This window comes from Phalacrocorax aristotelis, chromosome W, assembly GCF_949628215.1.
Source record: "Phalacrocorax aristotelis chromosome W, bGulAri2.1, whole genome shotgun sequence".
Classification (NCBI taxonomy): domain Eukaryota; kingdom Metazoa; phylum Chordata; class Aves; order Suliformes; family Phalacrocoracidae; genus Phalacrocorax; species Phalacrocorax aristotelis.
The window spans coordinates 28,764,362-28,789,966 of NC_134310.1; the positions used below are offsets into that span (position 1 = coordinate 28,764,362).

General features: G+C 45.2%; 1 protein-coding gene across 2 annotated transcripts; it reads left to right on the forward strand.

Moving 5' to 3' along the window:
- The first annotated feature begins 264 nt into the window (after positions 1–264).
- On the forward strand, positions 265–23,896 carry UPF1 (UPF1 RNA helicase and ATPase). Of its 2 annotated transcripts, none has more exons than XM_075076734.1 (24): positions 265–811; positions 7,172–7,314; positions 7,729–7,818; positions 8,365–8,532; positions 9,446–9,626; positions 10,189–10,350; positions 11,008–11,092; positions 11,266–11,364; positions 11,548–11,665; positions 12,501–12,660; positions 12,784–12,902; positions 13,175–13,339; positions 13,555–13,669; positions 13,859–14,002; positions 14,429–14,642; positions 14,865–14,982; positions 16,575–16,731; positions 17,733–17,875; positions 18,567–18,741; positions 19,453–19,534; positions 20,059–20,220; positions 20,546–20,763; positions 21,221–21,343; positions 21,463–23,896. In XM_075076734.1, the coding sequence occupies exons 1-23, from the start codon at positions 587–589 to the stop codon at positions 21,338–21,340; spliced, it is 3,363 nt and encodes a 1,120-aa protein (XP_074932835.1). In that variant the 5' UTR covers positions 265–586; the 3' UTR covers positions 21,341–21,343; positions 21,463–23,896. The 2 variants fall into 2 exon arrangements, with proteins under 2 accessions (XP_074932835.1, XP_074932836.1); XM_075076735.1 differs by having other exon boundaries at positions 11,557–11,665.
- Positions 23,897–25,605: the final 1,709 nt, after the last annotated feature.

Consider the following 25,605-nt stretch of genomic DNA (forward strand, 5'->3'; position numbering starts at 1 on the left):
GGACCTATTGGCTGCCGGAGCAGTCACTCAGAAGCAGGCTCCGCCCCTCCCCGCGAGGTGGGTGTCAGTAGGGGGGAGGCCTCCCCCCCACCCGCCGCCCGCCAGGTGGCTAGCGGCGCCTCCCCCGCGCGGCGCGGCGCGAACCTCTTCGCGCCTTCTACCGAAGTCCCGCCCCCCCCACCCGCCTTGCCCTTCCCAGGTGTGTGCGTGCTACGTCACCCCTCCCACGCGTACGGGGCGTGCTGGCGTCGTCGTCCTCCGTGCGCTCCGCGTCACCGCTCCTGGCCTGGCGCGCGGCGGCGGCAGCAGCAGCGGCGGCCGGGGCCGGAGGGTTCCGCTCGCAGCGCCTCGGGGCTCGCTCCTCCGCCGGCGCTCGCCCGCCGCCTCCCTTCCTCCGCCGTTGGGGCCCCGCTTCGCGCGCGGGACCGCCCGAGCCGGGCGGCGGCGGCGACGGGTTGGTCGGTGAGCGGCGGCGCGGCCTGGTGCGCGCGGCCGATCCCGCCGCTCGCGTAACGCGGCGCCGCGGGTTCCCTGAGGTGAGGCCCGGGCTCGGGACGGGGAAGCGCCGCTTCTCCTCGCCGCCGCCATGAGCGTGGAGGCGTACGGCCCCAGCTCGCAGACTCTCACCTTCCTGGACACCGAGGAGGCCGAGCTGCTCGGCGCCGACACGCAGGGCTCCGAGTTCGAGTTCACCGACTTCACTCTTCCAAGCCAGACCCAAACCCCGCCCGGGCCCGGGCAGGCGGGACCGGGACAAGGCCAAGGACCCCCCGGAGCGGGACAGGGACCGCCGGGAGCGATCGAGGCACAGGTGAGTCGGCGGCGGGAGGCGGGGGGTGTGTTTGGGGCGGGGGGGTCAGGGCGGCTCCGTTGCGGGGGGGGGGTGTAGGGTGGGGGGGGTCCGGAAGGGGCGGGCGGGCCCGGCCGCGGGGCCGGCGAGGGGAAGCCCTGGGCGGGCGCTCTGTCCCCGGCACCGCCGGCCGGGGGAAGTGGAAGCGGCGTGTGGTTGTTCGCCTGCCCCGTGGAGGGGAGGCTGCCGGCTGCGGAGGCAGGGCCCGGCCGCCCGGCGCTTTGCTGCTGCTGCCCGGGAAATAGAGGCTAAAACTTAGGGCCGGCCGCCTGCTGGGAAACGGCTCCGCCGTCGTGTCGGGACGGTGGTGTCGCCTCTCGGTGCCACGTTAAAGAAACCAGAAATGCCTCTGGACGTCATTTCGGACTCGTTTCCTCTTTAAAGCGAGCGCGACTAGAGGTAGCGTTAGGTTCTCAAAACTCGAGTACTGTGGAAATTCAGCAGTACTTTTTGGGACTTTTTTCTTCCTAGGGCAAAAAGCAAAATATGCCTTTAATTTTTTTAATATATTTTTTTATCCTTTCTTCACCGCCGCGCGGTTGCTAGGCTGGTTTGTTTTGGGTCTGTACGGGAGCGACAGTCGATATGGCCTGCGGTTTAAGTTCAGAGGTCTGGTTCCTCAAAACTTAAAAACAGGTGATTTTTTTTTTTTAGTATCCTGTCTGTTGATGCTTGGTACTTAAATGGCAATTAAATCGCGTTTATTTAGCAATTCACAAAAGCAAAAGAAAAGTGGGAACTAGGGTTATATGCTCACAAGCGAAGAAGTGTTGCGCTGTGGCTGCGTCTGTAGTAAAAAAATAAACGAACCCAAAGAACTCTTCATGCTTTTTAAAAAGTCAGACTTTTCTCCATTTAAAGATCACGGAATATTCTGCTAAGTTTCATTACATCTGGGTAAATACTCATGTAGTCCCATTATTAACAACTAAACGTTTGTAAATTATCCACGTTTTAAAGGGTGAGTTTAAAGGGGAGTTGAAATGCTCTAGATAAATCTTCAATCCTGAACCAAACATGGTTTGAGTGGGCTTGATTTATCCTTTTACTTGCAAAACCTGATGTGTCGGGCTCTGTAAATACTAGAGCTGTGGAAACAGAAGTAAGCCAGCTGAAAATGGGCCAGCATGTCCGGGCACTGAGAATCTCCAGGTGTGCGGGGCGAGAAGGTGGTATTATCCCATCCAAGCCATATGGGGTTTATCCCAGGATGAATTCAATGACTTTCTTGTGCTTGAAAGCGCCCGGCGTAGGGCTTGGGCATAGCTGCTGCGCGGTGGCTTGCTCTGGGTTAGTGTGTTTCTAAGACAGAGTTAAGAGATGTGACCCCATGGGCTGTTTGTTTTTCTGTTTAATTCCAGCTTTGAATTTGGGGTTTGGTGGACTTCATCGGTTTTGAGCATTGAGAGATCAGAATTATTAAGCAGCTATAGGAAAATCGTGTCTGCGTAGAGTCAGAATGTAGACTAATTGATTAAAAAGACAGTTTTAATAAAATCTTAGTTTTTAAAGCTTTAATGGGTTGTGATCATTCCAGAACTTACAGTAGAGAAAGCGTGGCCAGAAGAAGAAGAAAAACCACCCTGAAATAAGCCTTGTAAGCTAAAAGACCAGACGAGAGGATTAATGTGTCTTTTTTCTTTTTTTTGTCTAAACATGTTTGCAAAGCCTTTGAAGTAAAAAGAAAAAAAAAAGTATCTGGAGAGCACATTCAGGCACTCGTATGCCTTCAACCACCCCTCCTGGCAAAAAGGGAGGGATTTTTTCTTTTTAAAAAAAACGAGTGTGTTTATGTTTCTGCAAACTCTTGCAGTCATTCTGATCCTTGTTTTGACTCCAGAAATGTAGGTTTGGGGGAGGGAAGGGACCTATTGCAACGAGAACTCTCAGAAGCGTAGCAAGTGGAGTGTCCTCCTGAGCTGGAGTGCAGCGAAGCCCAGATCCCTGGGTCTGTTCAGACTTGTACGCTTCAATGGTCTCGTGTGAGATAAGATTAGAAATGATGTGTTTTTAAAGATTCCGGGAGAATATGTCGCTGCCTTCAACAGATAATTTAGGCTCATTTTGTCTTTCAGCAGGGGACATACTAAATAGTAACTTCTAAGGCCCCAGAATTATCACATACATTTTGCTTAATTAAATGTTGTCACTCTGATTGTAATTAAGGCTACCTGAATAAATAATTTTGATTTGGAGCTGATAAACTTCAGAGGTGATGCTTTTACTCTGTTGCTTCATATTCTGATGTATTCTTAGTGTTTAAAGATTGAGTGACGCAGAGCACCTCATTTCTTAAAATGTGATCGATTTAGCTGCTCTAGAAGACCTTCCTTTCCCAACATATATTTAATAGTTTAAGAGGATGTTGTTACAACTGATCAGTGTCCCGCTGATGAAAGATAGTGAGGAGTTCGTAGCGCAGAAGCTGTTTTCTCTTTGGAAAACTATCTCCATTGTTTACATATAATTAAAATCAACCATAGGAATAGATTTTTCTGCCTTATTTTTTCGCCCTTCCAGGCAAGGACTTAGTTACGATGCTAGGAAGCAGTCGCACGCTCAGCGAGTCCGAGATGGGCAAGGCCCATGGCGTTAGTGTTAGCTGAGCTGTTTGAGTGAGTGGTGGAAGGAGGCTGGGTCACCTGTTGGAGTTTCGGTCTAGGCTATGGGGGCTGGATTTCATTTCCAGTTCCTCTAAGAACTTTTTGTGGTAGCAAAACAATCCATTCCTTGTTTCACAGGTCCCCATCTGGAAATACCGCTTGCTCCGCACTGCTTCGGAGGTGGTGTGGGGGTGAATGTTCTCAGTATATCCCCTTCCTTATTTAGGAAGGGAGAACAAATAAGTACAAGGGATTATAATAAGGTACAGTAAATAGTCTCTAGCTTTAAAGTAAAGAATCTACAAAGCACAAATAGTTGGGTTATCTCTGTGAGTCCAGAAGTGTGTATTTTCTTTTTTCCCTAAAGCACGAGGGGAAAATTGCCTGAAATCGGGACAGCATGACTGGGTGTCCTGCGGTTACTGCACGGGGTTGAAGTGCGTTGCCAAGACTGATTGGACTGCAGCCCTGTAACGAGAGTGCTCTTCTAGCAAAATACCTACTTACCTGCAATTATTTTTCTTGTTGCAGCTTGAAATGTACCACTTTAAAGTAGGGCTACATTAAGTGGATATAGCTGTGATCACCTGTGGATCAGCTGCTGACGTGGGTGGGGTTTGTTAGCCAGAAGCACCGTGAGAAATTGAGATGGTAATATTCTGTTACCTCTGATTTCGGGACTCGCTCCCAGGGTCGGTAGAAGCCACTACATAAATGGTGTCATCACATTTGGTATTCTGTAACTCAGTTCCCTGGGCCTTTACTGTTGTGTTTCGAACAGTATTTTAGAGGCCAGAAGAGGAGCGAGGGAGGGACTGGTACCATGGTGATAGCTTCAGAGCACCTCAGTGTTCAGATGGCTGTAGCTGTTAAACTTGCTGTGCCAGAAGTTTCAGTCAACGCTTTTAAAATAGAGAAGCCCCCCCCTTATACAACAGTAGATGGTGCCAGATTTTTAATAATATGCACATAGGCTAACATCACAGTAGGTTTTAGAACAAAAGTTGAGTCACTTCCTCATTGTGTGCCTGCCAAGGCCTAGTACTCGCTGCTGGATTTTCATAGTAACAGGTGACATCATTCCTGCCTGACTCCCTGAAAGGGTAGGAGCTCCCTGGGGTGCAACCAACACAGTCACCTGGTGCAGAAGCACAAATAGCTTGCAGTTGTTGTAGTTTCTTGGGGTTTTGCCTTAAAAAAAAAAGCTTTACAATTTTATTACTGTTTGGCGAAGGAATTTTTTGAGCATCCCCCCCAAAAATTGACTGAACTTGTGAACTGATGTGTATAATCATAGAATCGTAAAATGTCCTGAGTGTGAAGGGACCTGCAAGGATCATCGAGTCCGACTCCTGTCCCTGCACAGGACAACCCCAAAACTCACACCGTGTGTCTGAGGGTATTGTCCAAGTGCTTCGTGGCTCTTTGGAATAGGCTGACAGAAATGCACCTGCAAACATTGGGCATTCAGGCTTCTAAGAAATTCAGACTAACTTAAGGCTTTGGAATTCTGCCTCCTCTATGATCAGTGAAGTTATCTTTGTATTGTCTAAATGGCACTATTTATTTAAAATGGATATCTTCAAATGTCTGTGGAGATGCTATTACGCAGTGAGCTGATTGGATTTGGGTTCATCATACTAATGGGCTGTTGCATGCTGCTGCGGTTTCTTTCGGTTTCTCCTTTTTCCTTCTGCTGCTTCTGCACACTCTGTGCTGACGGTTCCTCTTGGCTGATTCTTTCTATTAAAAGCCAGTACTTGGAGGTAGCATCAATAGAAAGTCGCACCATTTAGATTGTTTTGCAAGCGCACCTCATATCATTTGAAGATAGTGAAACAAAGCTTGTGTCATTGAGTCCAGCTCCTTACTGCTGAGGGCAAATGTGAAGGGGCTTACACTTGTTTTTAAACTTAACTCTTGCAATTGGCTGTTAAATTCTAATGTGCAATACTGAAACTAGCTGGCGTGGAATCTAAATGAGACTTTCACAGAAGTAAGCTTGTTTGGTTTGCCTATGAGTTACAGCTTTAAAATGCTGCAGCAACTATTTTTATCAAATTCCTTTTAATAAAGATTTAGCATCGTTCTCACTGTGGCCAGCTGTCTCGTTTCTTGTCAGAGAATTAAGTTACAGATACCAGATAAATGGCATTAAATGTCTAAGTGCAGAAGAGTTACTAAAATCCCATATGGACAGACAAAGGCCTTGAGTGATTTTTATGCTCCCATTTTTTACCTAGTTAATATTGTCTCTTCTAACCCAATACCTTTAAAAACGTGGGGGTGGGGTGGGTGGTGTGGTGTGATGATTTTGCTGTGATAGGGAAACTACCTCACAGCACTCATATCAGATGTTTTCTTAATATTGTGCTAATGGCTGCAGTCACTGTGGTGGTCCCTTTCCCACCTTTTTCCATTCAACATTACCATGGATTATGGTGTGCTTGTCTCTCAGGTTTTAGTGAGATTTTGGCTGAACAAGGGGTTGAGTGACTAGAGTTCTGGGGAGTGTGGGGGTCTCAACAGCATGGTGCTGAGGTGCTGAAGCTCCCTGCGGCTGTTCGTCTGTAGAGATGCGGCAGTGGAATTAAACCAGAACAGCTGCAGGGCCCAAGGGGCAACGGCTGCACTAGCCATGCCGAAATCTGGTTTGTGATGTTCGTACTTCTTGGTGCCCCTTCCTGGTGGTACTCGGTATTGCCAAACTCTAGCCCAACTAGAACCATGCCAAAAAGGAGTTATTTTTAAGTCCGGAAGGACTCGGTGTGTTAAAGTTGCTGACTCAGCACCAAATGTTGCAGAACTTCACGGTTCTGGGAGTCGGGGCGCTGTCAGCAGAAGGAGAGCACACCTGTACGTGCTGTGTTGGCACACTCGATCTCTGCAGTGTGTTGCTTTGGAAGCTTGAGCTGCTTTACTAGTTTTGATGGACTTTTGCAGTTTTCTTGGGTAACTGAGAGAGGCCTCATTTGTTTTAAAGGAAAGCATATCATAGAACAAATGCAAAGTACCACAACAGTGACTGTCACACCTGATGTGTTTTGCAAGTATGTTTGATTCCGTATGTAACACGGTTGGTATATCCTGAACAACCGATACTGCCTGGAGAGTTAGATGCTGAAAACCAGTTTCTGTTACTTCTTGTGCTATTTCAATTTTACCTTTGTGGTTTTTTTTTTAATTAGGCTTAGATGAGAACAGGTTGCTTGATTACCTGCTCACTATTGTCCAAGTGTCATGAAGTCGTGTTTCTGATACGGTGGGGTGGAGGGGAAAGGTTGATTTAGTGACTAGAGAACAGCAGAAATAGGTGGGGAAGGTCCTATCCAATAAAGATGCTGATTTCAGGTAGGTTCCTAGAGTAAAATGAAGGATGAAAAACCAATGTTTGATACTGCAGGAATTGTTTAAATGGAATTTTGTGTGTTTTGTAAGACTGCGTAGAAAAAAGTGCAATCTGCAGAAAAGGAATCTCCTTTTGTTAACTTTTTTTCTACTCATCAGTTGGAGTTCAAGTAATCCTGTAAAATAGGAGCTAATGAAGCAAGTAGTGATTACATAACTGGTGTGCGCTTCAGCTCGTACCAGCATTTTATTTTCCTCTTGACGCTTGTCTAAATTAAACAAGTTTTTGCTTTGAGGAGTAGGGATTGCTGTCCTTGGCTTTACGTTTGAGTGTTTTGTCTATATAACAAGCACTGACCTTGTGTTTCAGGTTAATGGCCCTGATGGCATTTTACAGAACGGAGCTGTGGATGATAACGTGGCTAAAACCAGCCAGCTTCTGGCAGAGTTGAATTTTGAAGAAGATGAAGAAGATACCTATTACACAAAGGATCTTCCTGTGCACGCTTGCAGGTACGACCTAATCTTTGCGTCGGGCTTCTTTATATCCAGAGGCCAGGAGCACTTTGTGTGAGTGAAAGGTGCGTGCTTAGAGGATTTTTAGATTTTGAGAGCAACTTCCTTGGAGACAGCCACGTACTGGTAGGAAAATGGTGCCCTCTGGTGAGCTCTTGTGTATACTTACAGCTGCCGGGTCCAGCAGGCTTTGACCTCCCCCGAGGAACAGAAGGCTAAGCCAGCTGAGGGATGGTGATGGTGGGAAGTGTTAAAATACCCCAGACAAAGAGTTTAACTTGTGTTTGATGCTTTCACTAGCACTTGTGTTCCCTAATTTTCACTCCCCCTTGTTTTTGTACACTACTAGGTAGTTTAAATCTTGTATTTGAATTTTCCTATAAGTAACTTCCTGTTTGTTTTTAATTCCAGTTACTGTGGTATCCATGACCCTGCTTGTGTGGTTTACTGTAACACCAGCAAAAAGTGGTTCTGTAATGGGCGTGGAAATACATCTGGCAGGTAAATGGTCAAATGATGGAAATAACAATCTCATCTTTGGGTGTTTGTGTTGAAGTGTGATGATGGCTGTGACTTGCATTTTTGGTGATAATTGAAGTCTAGTGACTTAAATAGGAGCCTCCACTCTCCTGTTTAGCTTTTCCACTGTTACTGACTTAAACCTCGATCTCAGCAAAACTTGAATCACTTCTGTGAACTCGCTGCTTCCTCCCCCATCCTGTGTTCCTGCAAAGCACAGTAGAACTGATGCTCTAGACTTACGGAGCTTCAGGAGGCTTCTTTCAATTACCAGTAACATAAAAAGAATTTTTTGTTTCCTGTTCTTTCACTCTCAACTACCTTAAAGCATTTGTGCCCTGAGAAACTGTTGAAATGGTGTTAGCGGTATCTTTGCTTAGGTGAAAAGAGCAAGATCTTACCAGTGTCTGCCACAGCGAAAATAGGTTTTTGTTTGCGTCTCTTAATGACTGAGCTGATATATTAAGCTAGGACTAAATCTGATTTTCCTCTTAACCTCATAGAAATTTATGTCCTCTCTGGTTTCAGCCACATTGTTAATCATCTCGTGAGAGCGAAGTGCAAAGAGGTGACTCTCCATAAAGATGGACCTCTAGGAGAGACTGTCTTGGAATGTTATAACTGCGGATGTCGTAATGTGTTCCTCCTTGGCTTTATTCCAGCCAAGGCAGACTCTGTGGTGGTTTTGCTGTGCAGGTGAGAGAATGCCTTTGTTGGCATGTTTGTGTCAAGTCTATTGCATAACCTTTTTTCTAAATGGCAACCCTTGCTTTCATTTTGTACCGACATATATTTTATACTCTGCTTTGCCACCTTTTTTCCTTTAAATGATCGTATAGGCCTTGTGAATGGTATACAAGTAGGTGATGCAAAAAGGAAACATTCTGTTACGCTGGGCAAATGTCTTGGGTCTATAGAAGAGTGTTTCTCCCAAATGAAGCAGGATTTAATGGAAGAAAGGTGTGTTTTCCCCTTCGTTAAACTGGGATTTTCAGGTTTGGAAGAGTAACAGAGCAGTTCAGAAGTTACTCTGGAGCCCTACTGGAATAGTGATGCTATTACACAGCATGTTTTTCTGTCAGCTCGTAAAATCACTTGAAGATGGCAGTAAATTAGAAAGGTTCTATCAGAGAACAGTATCAGAAATCATGATTTTATAGTTGTATGTATTTTTATTAAATGCTGCCACTTACCATGTGTTTGACAGTAGAAGGTGTGTTTCTACAGAATGAGTTCCCCTATTCGTTTAAACAAGAGATGGGAAGTAATCCTGGGTGTTTCCTGATATATATGTGTGCATGATCTTAAAGGACTGTAACCACTTTCAAAGGTGAATGTCATAGTTAATATCTTAGATGCCGAAATTTTCAGTTTAGAAACGCCCAAGAAATACCACTTACAATACGGAGCCGTGCCAAGTGCTGGAACAGCGAACACGGGAGCTAAAGAACGCGTTGGCCCAGCAGGCTAGGTTGATTTGTGTTTTCCTTTGAAGTGAGGCACCCGAGTTGTTTTAAGAACACAATAAACCTATTTTTACACTTCACATGGTAGATTTTCTTACACTTGTCTAATTTAATAATTTTTTTCCGATATTTTGGTTGTGCAGGCAGCCATGTGCCAGTCAGAGCAGTTTAAAGGATATTAATTGGGACAGCTCCCAGTGGCAGCCTCTTATCCAAGATCGCTGTTTCCTTTCATGGCTGGTAAAGATTCCATCTGAACAGGAACAGCTGAGAGCGCGTCAGATTACAGCTCAACAGATTAACAAACTGGAAGAACTCTGGAAGGTACGTGCTGCTTTTCAAATAGTGATTAGATTTTACCAAGTGCTAGTTTTATGTTTTTATGAAGGAGGAACCAGACTTTTAGAAACTGTTTAAGGCAGGCATCACGTGAGGTTTAAATCTTGCAGATAGGACAAGTAATGCAACTGGGGATTGATCGAAGGATTCAGGAGGTCATTTATCAAAGTGGGAAGGTTTCATCCTTAGGTTCTTCTGCTGACTTAGGTCAAGCAATCTGAAAAAACAACTTTCCCATACCGATTCTTTCCCTTGCTTCTGCTTTGTGCGATGACTGGCTGAGTAGGGAACTGTTTGTCCACGCTTGGTATTCGGTAACTGCATTTTGAGAGGGTTTTCTATACATGCTTTAATGCATAACAAACCTGACTGGATGCGAGAGAGCACGACACACAATGTCTTGGTGGTGTTCTGACAGATTGTTACACCTTGCTGTGACTTCCTGTAGTAGTGAAAGCCAGTCTTATTGGTCCTGTCGCACAGTGAGAGCTTGTCGCTTTTGTGTACTTAAAACTTTGAAACAAAACATTTGTACTTCAAATTCTAGGAAAATCCATCTGCAACCCTTGAGGACTTAGAAAAACCTGGTGTTGATGAAGAACCCCAGCATGTCCTGCTTAGATATGAAGATGCTTATCAATACCAAAATATATTTGGTCCTCTAGTCAAGCTTGAGGCAGACTATGACAAGAAACTCAAGGAGTCTCAGGTAATATGCTTGAAATATGTCTGAGGGGGCTTTTGACCAGATCTCTGATACCAAAACACGTGGTCACTGTTAACAGCGTAGAAGGAAGGCTCAAGCGAAATAAATACCTTTACTGCAATGTAACAGTGCTGTAATAATTACAGTAGTAATGGTGGCATACGGTAACAGGGAGAGGAAAGAAAAATCCTCAAACTGAGGTTTTAAAAAAGAGCTTGACCCACTTCAGAACTTCCCTCTTTCCTGTGTTCAGAGTTTATCTTTCCAAGAACCATATTCTATCGTGGAACTGTGCAACTTGGCCACCTTCTTTTATGTTATCCTCATAACCTGCAGGTACCTTTGGCAGTCGGTTTCCAGTCAAACTTGAATTATATGAGGTCATGCAAGCACTTACTGAATGTTTTTAAGGAGAGAGGGGGAATAACGCAGATGGTGATTATGGCTTTGTTTCTCATTAAGTAACTCTTTTGTAGAACAGACTTATCTGCAGATGGCGTGAACTCAGTCTGTAAGAATAAATACAGATATCTGTCTGTACTGTGACATTGGAACAGCAAATTTTGTACTTTTCCACTGTTTTGAAGTATAGGACAGCAAGGACTGGTAATTCACAAACAGTTCTTTAAGAACATAACAATACCTTTTCTTTACTGTTAGACTCAAGATAACATCACGGTCAGATGGGACCTGGGCTTGAACAAGAAAAGAATCGCTTATTTCACTTTGCCAAAGACTGATTCAGGTATTGACAGCTTGATTGCATGTTTTTGTCTTTTTTTTATGCCTGGTAAATAACATCAGTATTTAAAGAACTGTGATGTTCTGGCCTGGGATGGTACTGTAAGAGCGTTGTGTTGGGGGGGGTGGTTGTTCGCTGGCGAATATCCTGAAAGCGTTGTTTTCCTTCCTTTGTAGATATGCGTCTTATGCAAGGAGACGAGATCTGCTTGAGGTATAAAGGAGACCTGGCCCCTTTATGGAAAGGAATTGGTCATGTTATCAAAGTTCCTGATAGTATCCTTTACTTAGCGAGCCTTCACGAGGGCTTACCTGAAGGTTGAATCTCTCTGAGAAATCAGTAAATGTGTGTAAAAGTAATTCTGAGAATTTTAATTTGCTGTGGGGATCTGCTAAAAAGAAATCAAAATTGGGAAAAAATAAAATTCAAATTTTTGCTATAGATTACTACTTAACGAGGTTCTACAGATTATGGTGATGAGATAGCCATTGAGCTGAGGAGCAGCGTTGGAGCGCCTGTGGAAGTTACTCATAACTTCCAAGTGGATTTTGTATGGAAGTCTACTTCGTTTGACAGGTATTGAGAAAGCGCTTTGAAACTTGGCAGGTAGCTGGTGCAGCTGGTGTACGTATTTTCCTATATCTTCAGTGGGAATTTGTGAACAAGAAAAGTTGTTTTGTTCTGGAACACTTGTGATCAGAAGACTCGATATGCCTGGTGTCACAGGTCTATGAACACACAATAGCCGGTTCATAGAGCGACAGGCCTAACTTTTACTAGAAATAGAGTTAATCTGAAAGCCATCAAACTTGGTTTTTTTGCCTTTTGAAGGCATGCTTAAGGTTTGTGGCAAATACATCAAGGGGGGAAATTTACCTTATGTTTAGGGATACTTGGAATGTAAGAAGAGAAACTGTTTTGTGGTTCAGCTTCCTGAACGCTGCTGCACCACGGAGTGCTCCCTGGCTTCAGCTGGCCTTCAGAAACTGTGAATCGCTTTAGCTGAAATTTCAAGGCATTTGAATCAGATCAACAGGCTTCAGACGTGTCTGTGCTGCATTTTGTAAGATAAGAGTTTGTTATCCTGGAAGATAATGAAGTTATCGTAGCAGAGACTGAGTGTACAAATCTTGCACCCAAAATTACTATTGCAGATTCTGTCAAAGGCTGGTGTTTCTCTACGGATTTTCCTGGTTATAATACTTTGTAGTATTTACGTGGGGAAAAAGATGATCTGTGTTCTTGAAGTCTAATTTTTCTCTTAACCCTTTAGGAAGCCTTCTACATTGTTCTCTTTTCCCAAGGTGTATTTTAATTTGTGCCTGATGTCTGATGAACCTTTGTGTAGGACACTTGTGGATAGTTGCCTTTGAGCTCACACTGACATTTTCCTGTCCTTCCCTCGCTTCAGAATGCAGAGTGCTTTAAAAACCTTTGCTGTGGATGAGACTTCGGTGTCTGGGTACATCTATCACAAGCTGTTAGGTCATGAGGTAGAAGATGTAATTATTAAATGCCAGTTGCCAAAGCGCTTTACAGCACAAGGACTTCCTGATCTCAACCATTCTCAGGTAACCTCATCTCCTTTTTACTGAACGCAGAGAATATGATCAAGGATTTACGAATAGAGGTTGAAGAGCTTTGTAACTTCCTGAGCATTGCATGCTAAATAGCAATTTAAAAAAATGTTACAGGTTTATGCTGTGAAGACTGTCCTGCAGCGTCCTCTGAGCCTTATTCAGGGTCCCCCTGGTACTGGGAAAACAGTGACATCAGCCACAATCGTCTATCATCTGGCTAGACAGGGCAATGGGTAAGAATTAATCTCTCTAAATCTTGATGTATGAGGTTACTTTATTAATGGCCAAAGAATCAACTTGTTTTTAAAAATGAAAATATTTTGAATCACTGAAGTGAAAAGATTTTCTAGAAGTATATTTTTCTGGGAAGACGCGCTTATTTCAGGAAATATTCTTCCCCAGCATATTTTTAGGGGACGTGTGTTGTAACACATGATTTTTTTGTGAGTCTATTGGAAAAGTTTACAGCTCATTGAGACTTTTTGCTTAATTTTTTTTTTTCAAGGCCTGTGTTAGTCTGTGCTCCAAGTAATATAGCTGTAGATCAGTTGACCGAGAAGATCCATCAAACCGGACTGAAAGTGGTTCGTCTGTGTGCTAAAAGCCGCGAGGCAATTGACTCTCCTGTGTCCTTCTTGGCATTGCATAACCAGATCAGAAACATGGATAGGTAAGAAATGGCTGAGGGGGGGCGGGAGAGTGAAAAACCCTAACTTAAGCGTTGTGGTGGACGCAGCTGATCAGCTGCGTAACGACGGCAACACGTATGTGCTTGATGCGGTAACTCTGGTTCTATACGTGCCATATTTAGTTTTACAAACGAGCTCTGCTGTAATCCTACCAAGTTGTTAATTAGGCCGTAAAGCAAAATTCCACTTCTTGCAGCATGCCAGAGCTTCAGAAACTGCAGCAGCTTAAAGATGAAACTGGAGAACTGTCATCTGCCGATGAGAAACGTTACCGTGCGCTGAAACGAACAGCAGAGCGCGAATTACTTATGGTAAGGTTCCATCAGCTTAAATAACTGCTTTCTGCCGCTTGAGGCTTAGTTGCAATTTGCTGGTGGAGATCAGAGTACAGTTTAACTTTGGCGGGGGGGATTTCTGGAATGGCGTTGAATGCTCTTCCGTGTAGAAATACTGTCCGTCGATACCCTGCGTGATTGATATCCATTGCGTTTCTGTCTCAGAATGCAGATGTGATCTGTTGCACGTGTGTGGGAGCTGGTGACCCGAGACTTGCAAAAATGCAGTTCCGCTCCATTCTGATCGATGAAAGCACCCAGGCTACCGAGCCAGAGTGCATGGTGCCAGTTGTCCTGGGAGCAAAGCAGGTAGGAGCCGTTGCATTTCATCAGAGAGAACAGTTTGTAAATGGAGGAAGTAGCGTCAAGCAGTAATGTTCGCAGTGTAGGCACGTAGAGATACAAAGTCCTTTCCTTTCACGGAAGATGCTTCCATAATATACATCTAAATGACTATTTTGCATCAGTCCCGTTGGTCTTCTATCTCCATAGCGTAATCTCTGCCTAGAACATGCTGGTCCTGTTGGAACAAGCTGGAGACTGAATAAGATTTTATTGGAAAATGATCAGCCCAATAGCTAGTTGACAGCAAAGGTTTCTAAGCCTTAGATTAGATCTGCAGCATATGAAAAATCAGATTAATTAGTCCCAAATATAGCAGGATATTGCTATCGTTTCTACCTCCTGGGCATGCTTCAGAAAATACCAGCTGAGATCTAACTTTCTTCTCCACAGCTTATTCTTGTGGGTGACCACTGCCAGCTTGGTCCTGTTGTGATGTGTAAAAAAGCTGCAAAGGCTGGCCTGTCTCAGTCCCTCTTTGAGAGGCTCGTGGTGCTGGGGATTCGTCCCATTCGCCTGCAGGTGCAGTATCGCATGCATCCCGCCCTCAGTGCGTTTCCATCCAATATCTTCTATGAGGGTTCACTCCAGAATGGTGTTACTGCAGGTAAGCGAGAGTAGTTCTTCTGCAAATTGCTTTCTTTTCCATTCATTAAGGATCAAAGGAAGGATTCTTTAATCTAGATGAGCTTTTTAATACATTTGCTGAAAAAGAATTGCTGCTATGGTCTACAGTTTTGAGTCTTTAAGGTGCTTTGATATGAAAATGAGTGTTCTTGCTAGTAAAGCAGTGCTAACTTTTTTTACTTACTGTTTTTGTGCTCCTCAGCGGACCGTGTGAAAAAGGGTTTTGATTTCCAGTGGCCACAGCCAGATAAGCCAATGTTTTTCTATGTTACACAAGGACAGGAAGAAATTGCCAGCTCAGGCACCTCTTACTTGAACAGGTAAAAGTCAACAGTGAGATGTAAGTTTACACTGGGACGCAGTACTTTAAGTATCTCAAATGTGAGGAGATTGTTAAAGGAATCTGAATAATCCTGTGACAGCCCTTGGAGACAGTCACAATTAATGAAGTCAAGGGAAAGTGCAGCACACGGTTCCCACTGCAAACCAAATAGTTCTCTGTCCTTCAGAGTCTCTGCTACAAAATCCATAGTGTTGGGTATTCACCCTACCTTGTGGTGCCTTGCGATGTGATGAAAGGCGTAACGGCTAAATAAAGGCTTCTGTTTTCAAAGAAGAGTTAGTTTCTGTTTCTGTGAGGGTGGTATCTGTGCTTCAAGTGAGCCAACCCACAGACCTCAAATGTACAGTGTGCTGGGCTACCGTGCTTCAGTGCTGTAATTCTTATGTCCTGCAGTACTCCTCCGAAATTAATAAAACGCTGTTTCTTGTTAACAGCTATGACTGAAACTGCCTGCGTGGTTTTTCTGATAAAAACTTGCCTTCAAGGATAGTGCAGGCTGGGCTGCATTTCAGAGTTCATTTGCCCCAGGCTCCCTTTACAGTAGACAAAGAGAAAAAGGCATCTCCACTGGGAGCAGTTCAGATCTTAGTGGGTTTGGATTCTTCTGTGGAGGTGCGTGTTTTCCTTCACTGGCAGCATAAGGAGCATGGGACGATGAAGTGCCTAATACGTGGGATGAATTTGGGCCGGCAGGTAAACTGGCTGCAGTTGCAGCAGGAAATGCTGATCAAGTCCCATTTCGAAGCCAAAATTCCAGTAGCTCCTGAAGCAGAGTCCCAAGTCTTAGATTTTGGTGGGGGTGCGAAAGGGATGGGAATTTAATTTTTTCTCTCGCTTGTTTTTTTTTTTTCCTGCACGTTCCAATTTCTTTATCAAAGACTGAGCTTGAAACGTTCTGCTCCTCTTAGTCATACGCATTTGTTCATGTGCCTGGAAGGGAAACCAGACCAACTTACGAAAAATATCTGCTGTGATATTTTTAATCTGTCTGTTTCATGAGCAGCATGTGCAAGACTGCTGAACGCAGCAAGCCAGATTGTGCACAAACAAATGGCACAATAGTTGGCTGACAGGGAGGTTGGCATTAAAAAACATTCTATATTTAAAACTTTAAGATAAAGCAACTGAAGGATCTGTTTGCACAGCAGGCCGGAACGTTTTTAATGATCTCGAAGTACCCGTGTACATTTAACTCTGCTAAGAAGTACCATTCCAGAACAATGGCCACTGCTAATTTTGCTGTCCTGGGGAAGTGTAGTCGTGTAGTTCTGAGAAGGCGGAGGTGTATATTAAAGAGAAATTGCTGCGTCATTCTGAGACCTTTTTTTGAGGTGTTGGCTTTTGCTCGTGTTCCTCTGGCTGAGAATATCTATGCGTGGCTTAAGTCAGGAGGTGATAGTTGAATTAACTGGAGTGCTCGAGCAGTGCAACGTGATCTTTTTCCTGAAGAAGCCTTTCCCACAAAGGCTAGCACAGCATATATGTTCAAGTTTTTTTAAGCCCATTAACATGCAGAAAGTTACACCTAATGCCTTGATTCTCCTTAGATAAACAAATCTCTCCTTGTAGGACGGAAGCTGCCAATGTGGAGAAGATAACCACAAAGCTATTGAAAGCTGGTGCCAAACCAGATCAGATTGGCATTATTACTCCTTATGAAGGTCAACGATCCTATCTGGTGCAGTACATGCAATTCAGTGGTTCATTGCATACGAAGCTCTACCAGGTAAGGAGTCCCTGCATGAACGAGGATGCTTGGATGCAGAGAAGCTGGAAAAGTCAGACATTGTGAAACTTCACAGTATTTTCATTTTTAGTCTGGCTTCTTGGGCTTCAGTCTGTGTTTATTCTTTAGTAATTTTAGAGTGCTTTAGTTGATTGTCATTAAAATAGACCAGGGAGAAGAGTTTAGGATCAAATGCCAGCAAGTGTTGGGGGAGCAGCTGGCCAGATGGAGGAGCCCTGTTAAGGTCTCTGTTGAAAGGAAGGCTTCAGTGAGTCCATCCTCTGAGGACTCATTGAGGCACAGAAGGGAGAGGCCATTAGTGCTTTGGCTGTGGAAAAGCTGTAGTCAGCTTGTGTCTTGGATAAAAGCATCAGGCCAAGAGAGACGCAGGAAACCAAGCTCCATAAATTCTGATGGTCATACTATTTATTTGCTTGGGAATATGTCCTCCCATCAGTGGAACTCCTCTACCAAACATCAAAATTTGTTGCTACAAACAAGGCGGTTGTATGTTTAATGTAGTCTGTTTTGCAATATTGAGAACTTGGTCAGTGTTTTCACTGAAGGAAAACTTGGTGGAAATAGTTTTACTTCTGCCAGGAATGATCTGTCCCTCTGATGCAGGTTTCTTGGTAGCTGGGAGCAGCAGTGCTAATTTGAGGCTGTCTTACTACGAGGTTTTGGAATAGTCAGAAGTCCTATTGGCACCATACCTAGAAAAGGATGCTTTCCATAGTGCGAATGCCAGTTTTGGGGAAATGCGAGAGCCATAAAACAGTGAACATAAAAGTAATTTGTCCTAAACTGAGACTGTCTGTTCTCCTTTAGGGAAACTATTTAATGACCAGTGGAATTATGAAATCATTCGTCATTAGAAAAATAACATTTTTGTTAAATGATGGGAACTGCTAGTGCTCGGCCAACGCGTTCTGTAATGCCTGTTGGTAGCATAACTGTTTTGCACTCTGCTTCCGTGATTTACGTGTTTTCCTCTCTTTCAGGAAGTGGAAATTGCAAGTGTGGATGCCTTCCAGGGACGAGAGAAGGACTTTATTATCCTTTCTTGTGTGAGGGCCAACGAACACCAAGGAATAGGGTTTCTGAATGACCCCAGGCGTCTTAATGTAGCCCTTACAAGAGCAAGGTGAAGTAAAATTGGGTAAACTTTTAGAATAAGAGACCTAATTTGGTCTGCTAAAGCATTGATACAGTCTGACTAACAAAAGGTCTGTGTTTCATGGGTAACGGGCCCATTCCCCACCCAGTTTAAGGGAGCCTTGAATGATTTCCACACTCCCTACAATTTCCAAGAGCAATCTCAACCTAATGGGGTACCCATTTGGCATCAGTAGTTTGCAGAAGCCACAGTGTCGTTTGCAGGACAGAACTCTTCCCTTCGTCTGCTTCTCCGTCCCTTCCAGCAACCACTTTCTTCTTTTTAACCATTTTGCTTCTCTTAAAATGGATTTGATTACTGAGAAGGGTAGTGTGGAGTCAGTAATCTATTGGTTGGCTTCCTTGGTTTCTGCAAGCTTTAAACCAGTACAGCGTGGCTGGTTGAGTACGCTGACGTGTTTGGCAAGCCTGCAGAAGGAAGCTTGTGATTATTGAGAAACTGGCTGGAGCAATCTTCTTTCCAGTGTTTTGTCATACTACAGAAATCATCTGCTGTAAACAAATTGAGTCAGGGCTTCCTACACCTACCGTCACGGGCTCCTGTTCGGTGCCTGGATGTACTGTGAGAGATTAACTTCGAGGCTGTTTTGACATTAACGTGTAGCATGGCTTTGTTTAGTCAAAGCTAATTTTTAGTTCCTCTGTCTGTTGTTGTACAGATATGGAGTAATTATTGTTGGGAACCCAAAAGCGCTGTCTAAACAACCACTTTGGAATCACCTGCTGAATTACTACAAGGAGCAGAAGGTTCTGGTGGAAGGACCACTGAATAACCTCCGGGAAAGCCTTATGCAGTTCAGCAAGCCCCGGAAACTCGTCAATACCATCAACCCAGTAAGTTGACCTCTCCTGTCTCTCAGATGTTTGTGGCACGAAGCAACTGGGGGTTGATTGATCAGTTATAAATGGATGGAAAAAAGTCACCCACAGCCTCACGCACCCATGACTTGCCATTTTTGTTGCCTAGTCAATGCGGTGTGACCCAAGTAAGTTGCTGCTTCAGCTGTTTTAAGTCGAGTGTGTGTAGAAAAGCCTCTCTGGTGCTTTTTTAATTGCCCTTTATTTACTGCAGAATTTGGTAAGGGGGTAACTTGTGAGGTGAATGAAACAGTGTCTTGTGTAGAAATGGCAAGGTCGTTGGCCTGTGTGCTTAATAGCGTTGTACTTCAGTCCTCAACCTGCAAGTTTTACACTTGGTGCTTTAACAGAAGCAGTCATTTGCGGGGGGAGGCAGCTTGTCAGCCATCACAGGGCAGCGGTAGGAACAGAGCAAGGGGAGAACTGTCATCAGAACCTCAAAACTGACTGAAAATTCATCACATGTTTCACAGCCTCCCTGTAGGATTACTTTTTTTCTCGTTGTCATGATGTAGTTGAAATAATAGTTGGATGTTTTCCATGTATTAGGACTAGTTTCTTCAGCACGTGTAAAGTATGCATTACCTGTGGAGTTTAACTGGATTTTTACCCACAATAACTTAGACTGAAGTAGCAATGCAAAGCTTTCTATGCAAAGGCTTTGTCTAACTCCTATAATGCTTCCAGGGTGCCCGTTTCATGACAACTGCCATGTATGATGCACGTGAGGCTATTATTCCAGGATCTGTCTATGACCGGAGCAGTCAAGGTAAAGGAAGCTATCAAAATTAACACCTTTTTTTTTTTCTTCCCCCAACTAGTCCTTGGGGTGTGGTATCTTACACGCTTCAAACTTTTACATGTTTGAAGAGCCACTACAGAAAAATACAGATTTGAGAGCTAAAAATGTTTGTGATATGCCTGGATTTTGCTCTCTGGATATAGAAGCCCCTCAGACTAACTTGATGTCTGTGGAGCAAGTAGGAAACAAGGGGAAAGGGGGTGTGTGGGTGTGTGTGTGTGTAAGCATTTCAGGGATCTTAGATGGTGCTGTGGAAGACTAACTGCGTAGGGATGAACATGTTAGATGAGTGTGTGAAATCTTCAATTGCGGAGTATATGGTGGACTAGAAATACCTGGCGGTTCTTGGCAGCGGTAGACTTGTCCTTTCAGTTTCTGGTTCTGATTTATCCTGCTCGCAAGTCCTCCCCTTACTGCTAGAAGCAGGAATAGGAATTGATTTTTAAATATTCGGGGTGCCTGGAATCACTGGCTCTTTTTCCCTGCCCCAGGGCGCCCATCCAACATGTACTTCCAAACCCACGACCAGATTGGGATGATTAGCGCCGGCCCCAGCCACGTCACTGCTATGAACATTCCTATCCCTTTCAACCTCGTGATGCCACCGATGCCACCGCCGGGATACTTTGGCCAGGCGAATGGACCAGCCGCAGGTACGGGGACACGGGTGAAATGGTACAAAAGCCCCATTTTAGGTCTGAAGTCGGAGAATGGTTTTTGCTACTCTCGCAGCGGTGTTGGTGAGAGTAGATAACAATGCGCTTCAGTAATAGATCGGAGTTGTGTGGAGTACAGACGCAATGGCACCGCGGCCTTCAGCGAGGGCTCCTTCGCCATGTCTACGCTGATGGTTCTGCCTTTTGAGTACTTATAAAATATTGCCTCTTGCGAGTCATCGAGTCTTTATAGAAACCTTAACTCTCACAAGTTTGCATGTGTAAGACTTCTCACTGTTGGTTGGAATAAATGCTTTTCCAGGACGTGGGGCGCCAAAAGGAAAGACTGGTCGTGGTGGGCGCCAGAAAAATCGTTTTGGGATTCCTGGAACTAGTCAGTCAAACCTTCCAAATAGTCAGGCGAGCCAAGATGTGGTGTCCCAGCCTTTCTCCCAGGGTCCACTGACTCAGGGGTATATCTCCATGAGTCAGCCATCACAGATGAGTCAGCCTGGGCTCTCCCAACCAGAATTATCACAGGTAAGCAGAATCTGATGTATAGTCTGCTCTTCTTCCTGGGTTTTATGTCGGTGATCCGCGTGCATGCACATCCCTGTTGCCTAGTGCTGAGGGAAACGGGAGCTAAAACTGTTTGCCAGTGACTCAGCCACAGCATTTCATACTCTTCCACTTGGTGGACTTCCCAGGTATCCTCAGGCATAAAAGTGAAATGCTGCGTGGACAGGCTTCAACTCGAGCCTTAACTTTGACCCGCTTCCCTGTTCCAACAGCCAGCTATCGCAGAAACCTTTTATTTGTGGAAATTCTGCAGCAAAAAGAGTCGATTTGAAAAAACAAAACACAACCAAACAAAAAAACCCTGACACGGCCTCTCAGACTCTTATCGTTAACCTTGGCTGCCAGCTATTCTGCTTTGTAAGGGAGCACTTGAGCTTGATAACAGGTTAAGAGGCTTAACACACACTTTCGTTTTCAGGACAGTTACCTTGGTGATGAGTTTAAATCTCAGATTGACGTGGCACTGTCACAGGACTCTACTTACCAGGGTGAACGTGCATATCAACATGGCGGAGTGACGGGACTGTCACAGTATTAGAGTGTAAGGCACCTGAGGTTCACGCCTCTGCTTCTTACTCCCTGATTTAAGCTCACGAACGCAGGGTCTGTCTTAAGAATGACGTCCCTAACGCGACTGTTGTTTTGCTTGCTTGCTTTCAGGTTGAGGAAGAAGAGCTAAGCTTGTGTGGAGCTTAGTTCATCGGCATTTTATTCTGGGTAATAAAAAAAATAAAATAAAATGGATACCTGTTTTCCACTGCTAAAACTGAAGCACCACTGTGTGAGAGCAACAGGAGAAAGAAACCAACCAACGGAGAGGAGAGAGAGAGAAAGGAGCGCGCGCGAGAGAGCCCACTGCTAGCTCACTGAGACAAGGAGACTGACCGGAGAGGAGAGAGAGCACCGAAGGACTGGCTGGCGCCTCACTGGGAAGGCAACTCACCCTGAAATGAGTGGTCAGCCGAGTCCCTGCTCCCCCAGTCAAACAAGCTCAAGAGAAGGGCCTTAAGCAGGTTTCACTTCATTCCATACTTCTCTTTGCGAGCAGGGCATTACTTTTCAGAGCAGATGGGGAGAGGAAAACCCTCATCTCAGAGTTGTTCTCGTTTTAAAGGGGTACTATATTTTAGCAGTAACTGTTTACATTTTTAGAAGCAGAGTATCGAGAGAGAGAGAGGGAGAGAGTTCCTGACTAAGCGACAGCAAGCCAAGCAGAAATCCAGCAGAACATAGCTGATGCTCAACTCTGAGATGCAGGTTTTGTTGTCCAACACTGGCTCTGAAATCCTAGTGTCATCGTGTCGCCCACATTCTGAACGGGTCTTTCGTGACAAGGTGGTTTTAAAGAGATTCTTTCAAAGGAGCACTGAATTTTTAGAAGTTCTGTCTCTGAATTCTTAGTGGTGGACCTGGGAGATCCTTGTTCTGAGAAGCTTACAAAAAGTTTAAAACAAAACTAAATTAGAGCACCAAACTTGAGAACTCTTCAGCGTGATTAAAAGTTGCAGCAATCAGCCTCTTCTTCCTACATTGGATAGCAGTTAGAGTGAAAGGAGCCTGCGCGCTCGAGCAGGAGGAGGGTTTCAAAGCGTTTTCTGTATGCTTTAATTGGCTACTGTCTGGACTCTACTCTGTGAAAAACAAGCCTTTCTGCAAGATGAACTTTGCGCTTGAAAGGGGATGGGTTCCTGTGCCCTTCGGCCCTGGAGGAAAAGATGCTAACAGGCCTGCTTTACTCGCTCCCTCAGATCTGGGGAAGAAGTAGTGGAAACTGGGGATTATATTGGTTTTGAAGTAAAGACTCTACAATGTTACCGAAGCAGGTTGGAAAAATGGACAAAGCAGGCAGTTGTTGGAAGGTGGCCTCTGATAGCTGGGTATAATTAGAGATAATGGGTTAGGCTTTTGTGTGGCTTCTTCGGTGACTAACGCAGATAGCTGAAAGATTCAGGTGTTGAAAACCAAACCCGGAGCCTATGTTTCAGGTAGCGGACACGGCCGTGCCATCAGTGCTGGCTTGAGAAATAGCTGCAAGTCAAAAGTGAAAACAGCACATAAGAGAAGCCATCCAATTTCTAAGTTGTACCCATGTCTTAACTAAGTCCTATGGGAACACTGGGAGCATTTTATTTCTGTCTAAACCTTTTTAGAAACAGCGCAGAGAATTTAAAATTCCTACAGACCCATTTTTATCAGATCCCTAAATTAGACTAACCTCTACCTCCTAATTGGCGAAGAACAGTAGAGTGTGGTTCACTAACCTTAGGTGTTTTTAAAGTTTGAATTCAGTTAGCTTTATACTCAAAGGGCTCCAAGTGTTTCTAGTCTTTTTTTTGGGGGGGAAACTCAAAAAATACCTCTCATGTGAATGTACTTAAATGACATAAAACCCACTTTTTGTAAACTGGGGGGGAAAAGCCCTTTCATTACTGTCCTTTCTGTAGATCGTTGACCCGCTTTCATAACCTGTATTTGCTGTAGTTTTTCAGGAGTGTCTCTCCCCCAGCGCAGACCTGGTGTAGCGTACCCACACCGCGTGAGTAGCGTGCACATAAACACGGAGCAGGTGTTCCAAATTTCTCGTTCAGTCCTGCAGCGAACGTAGTTCGAGAACTGCGAAAGAAACTTTCCAGAAATGAAAAAAAAAAACCAAACCAAAACCCATTCTTTTCTCATAAAAAGCCTCCAGAGTTTAGACTTCTAAAATGTGAAAGAATGGAGACACAGGCCACCTTCCTTCCTTGTAAGATGGACTGTTTTATTTATTAACATTGCCGAAGGGCTTTTTAATTTTTTTCCTTCCGTAGGCTGCGTAGTTGCATAGACTTTTCCGATAGGTTTGAGCTGTAACCCTCTGTGCAATGCAATCCATTGAGTAACGTAACCCCCTCCTCTCCCCTCGCCCCCGTTATTTCACTGATGGGAATGCTTGCCTCTGCTTTGTGCTGGTTTTTTCCTTTGTAGCAGTTACTCTGAGTTTTATAAATCCAGGCATCAGTGCTAGCACGGTGTTACTCTTTTTTGATTTTGTCTCAGTTTGTTTTAAACCTGTTTGTCATCGATTAAAATATTAATAAACAGCTCTTGCATTCAAGGTGGCCCCTAACTTTCAATGACGAAACCATGCAACATTCATTAAAGCTTAGTCTGATTGTATAAACTTCCAAGTTTATTACTTTGTTTAAACACAGACTAGTACAAAAAGGGGGGGGGGGGGGAGTGCATAGCGTACATGGGTGAGCAAATGAACTGTGACAGCTCTGTTAAATACCCTCCCCCCTTCCCTCCTCTGGCTCAGAGGGGACGGTGCTGAGCCCCTGGCGGCAGTTTGGGCCCGGGGTGCAGGGGGGAGCTGCCAGAGTTAAGGCTGGCTCTAGAGGTGACCAGTCCGGCCTGGAATATCCCCCTCCTGCTGCCCCTGCGCCGCAGTAAATGTGAACGTGGTGTTTTCCTGCGTTTCAGGTGCGTGTTTGGCAAAGCTCAGCCTGAGGCAGCCGGGGCTGGCCCAGGAGCGGCTCAGCATCTACTGCAACACGGTGCCAGTGTTTAGGCCTGGTCTTAGCACCACCCTGTGTCTAAGCTTCTTACAGCTACTCCCAGGCTCGCTCTCTGGTCGCTGCTGTAACCTGCATCCTGTTGGTGCTTGGTGGGGGGCCCAGAGGGGGACAGTCACCCTGCGGCACACGGGAGGCAGGTACGCAGTCACCCCTTCGTCTCCTGCAGCACAGGCACAAAACAACTAATACTTAAATGTTACTTAAATGTTTTCTTAGTCCTGCCTGTCTTAAACTGGAAAGAAAGGGCTCCTGCTTGCCTCAGTTAAGTCCTACTCTAAGCCCTTAAAACATTTAAGTGCTTGAAATGGGTTTCAGCATAGCTCTTGTTCAGCTGCTGCAGTAAAGCAGGGCCGACGGGCCCCGGAGTTCTCGGCAAGTCCACGGTGCTGCCAAGAAGCACGTTTGGATGTGAGAACGTTAGTGCACCACACAGCTAAAGTATGGGGGCTACTCCTGGCTTGGGCTTCAGCTACACAGGTGAGGGACGTTAGCAAAAACACTGTCACAGGGGCCAGGAAGACATTTCCTCTGCAAACCCAACAGTGGTTAAACCTTCAGTGCTTCCCTGGAGGGAGAAGGCCCAGCTTAGCTTGGCCCCCGCTTCATCAGACCTTGGAGACAATACAACATCAGTACAAAAAAACCAAAATAATCTCTGCTATGGGGTGAGATTCACATTTTTAAAAAAGAGAAAGCACACAAAAAGGTCAAGTCTAACACGGATTCCTTTTCTGTTCTACCCCCTTGCCCCAAAAATAAGCCGCGGGGGTGTCAGGAAAGCCGCAGGGGGAAGGGCTGGTGCTAAACCCCAGCACAGGGGCCCACGCGCGGCTGTGGCAGCTGTTGGACACCGGCCGGCACCGAGACGGGCCTGAGAGCGCTCGGCTGTGCCGCTGCAAGGGCTGGGTACCACAGCCAACGAGGGAAAAAACAAAGAAACAAACCAAAAAAAAGCCCAACAAATTAAACTAAGCCTAAATCGCACAGCCACGCGACTGTGGCACCTGCCGTAGCAGGGCTGTAGCGGTGCTGCACCGTGCGGAGCTGCCCTCGCCTGATGCTCGGCTGCGGGTCGGGCTGGGCCTGCGGCCGCCGGGGAGGTGGGGAACAGCCACGGGACGCGCCACGCTGGTCTCATCAGTTTGCAAATGAGGTAAATTAAATACTGACTCACAGCAGGGCTGAGAGGGAACAGACCAATGCCAACAGACCCCGTGCCCACCGCTGCAGTGGGGCACCACGGCCC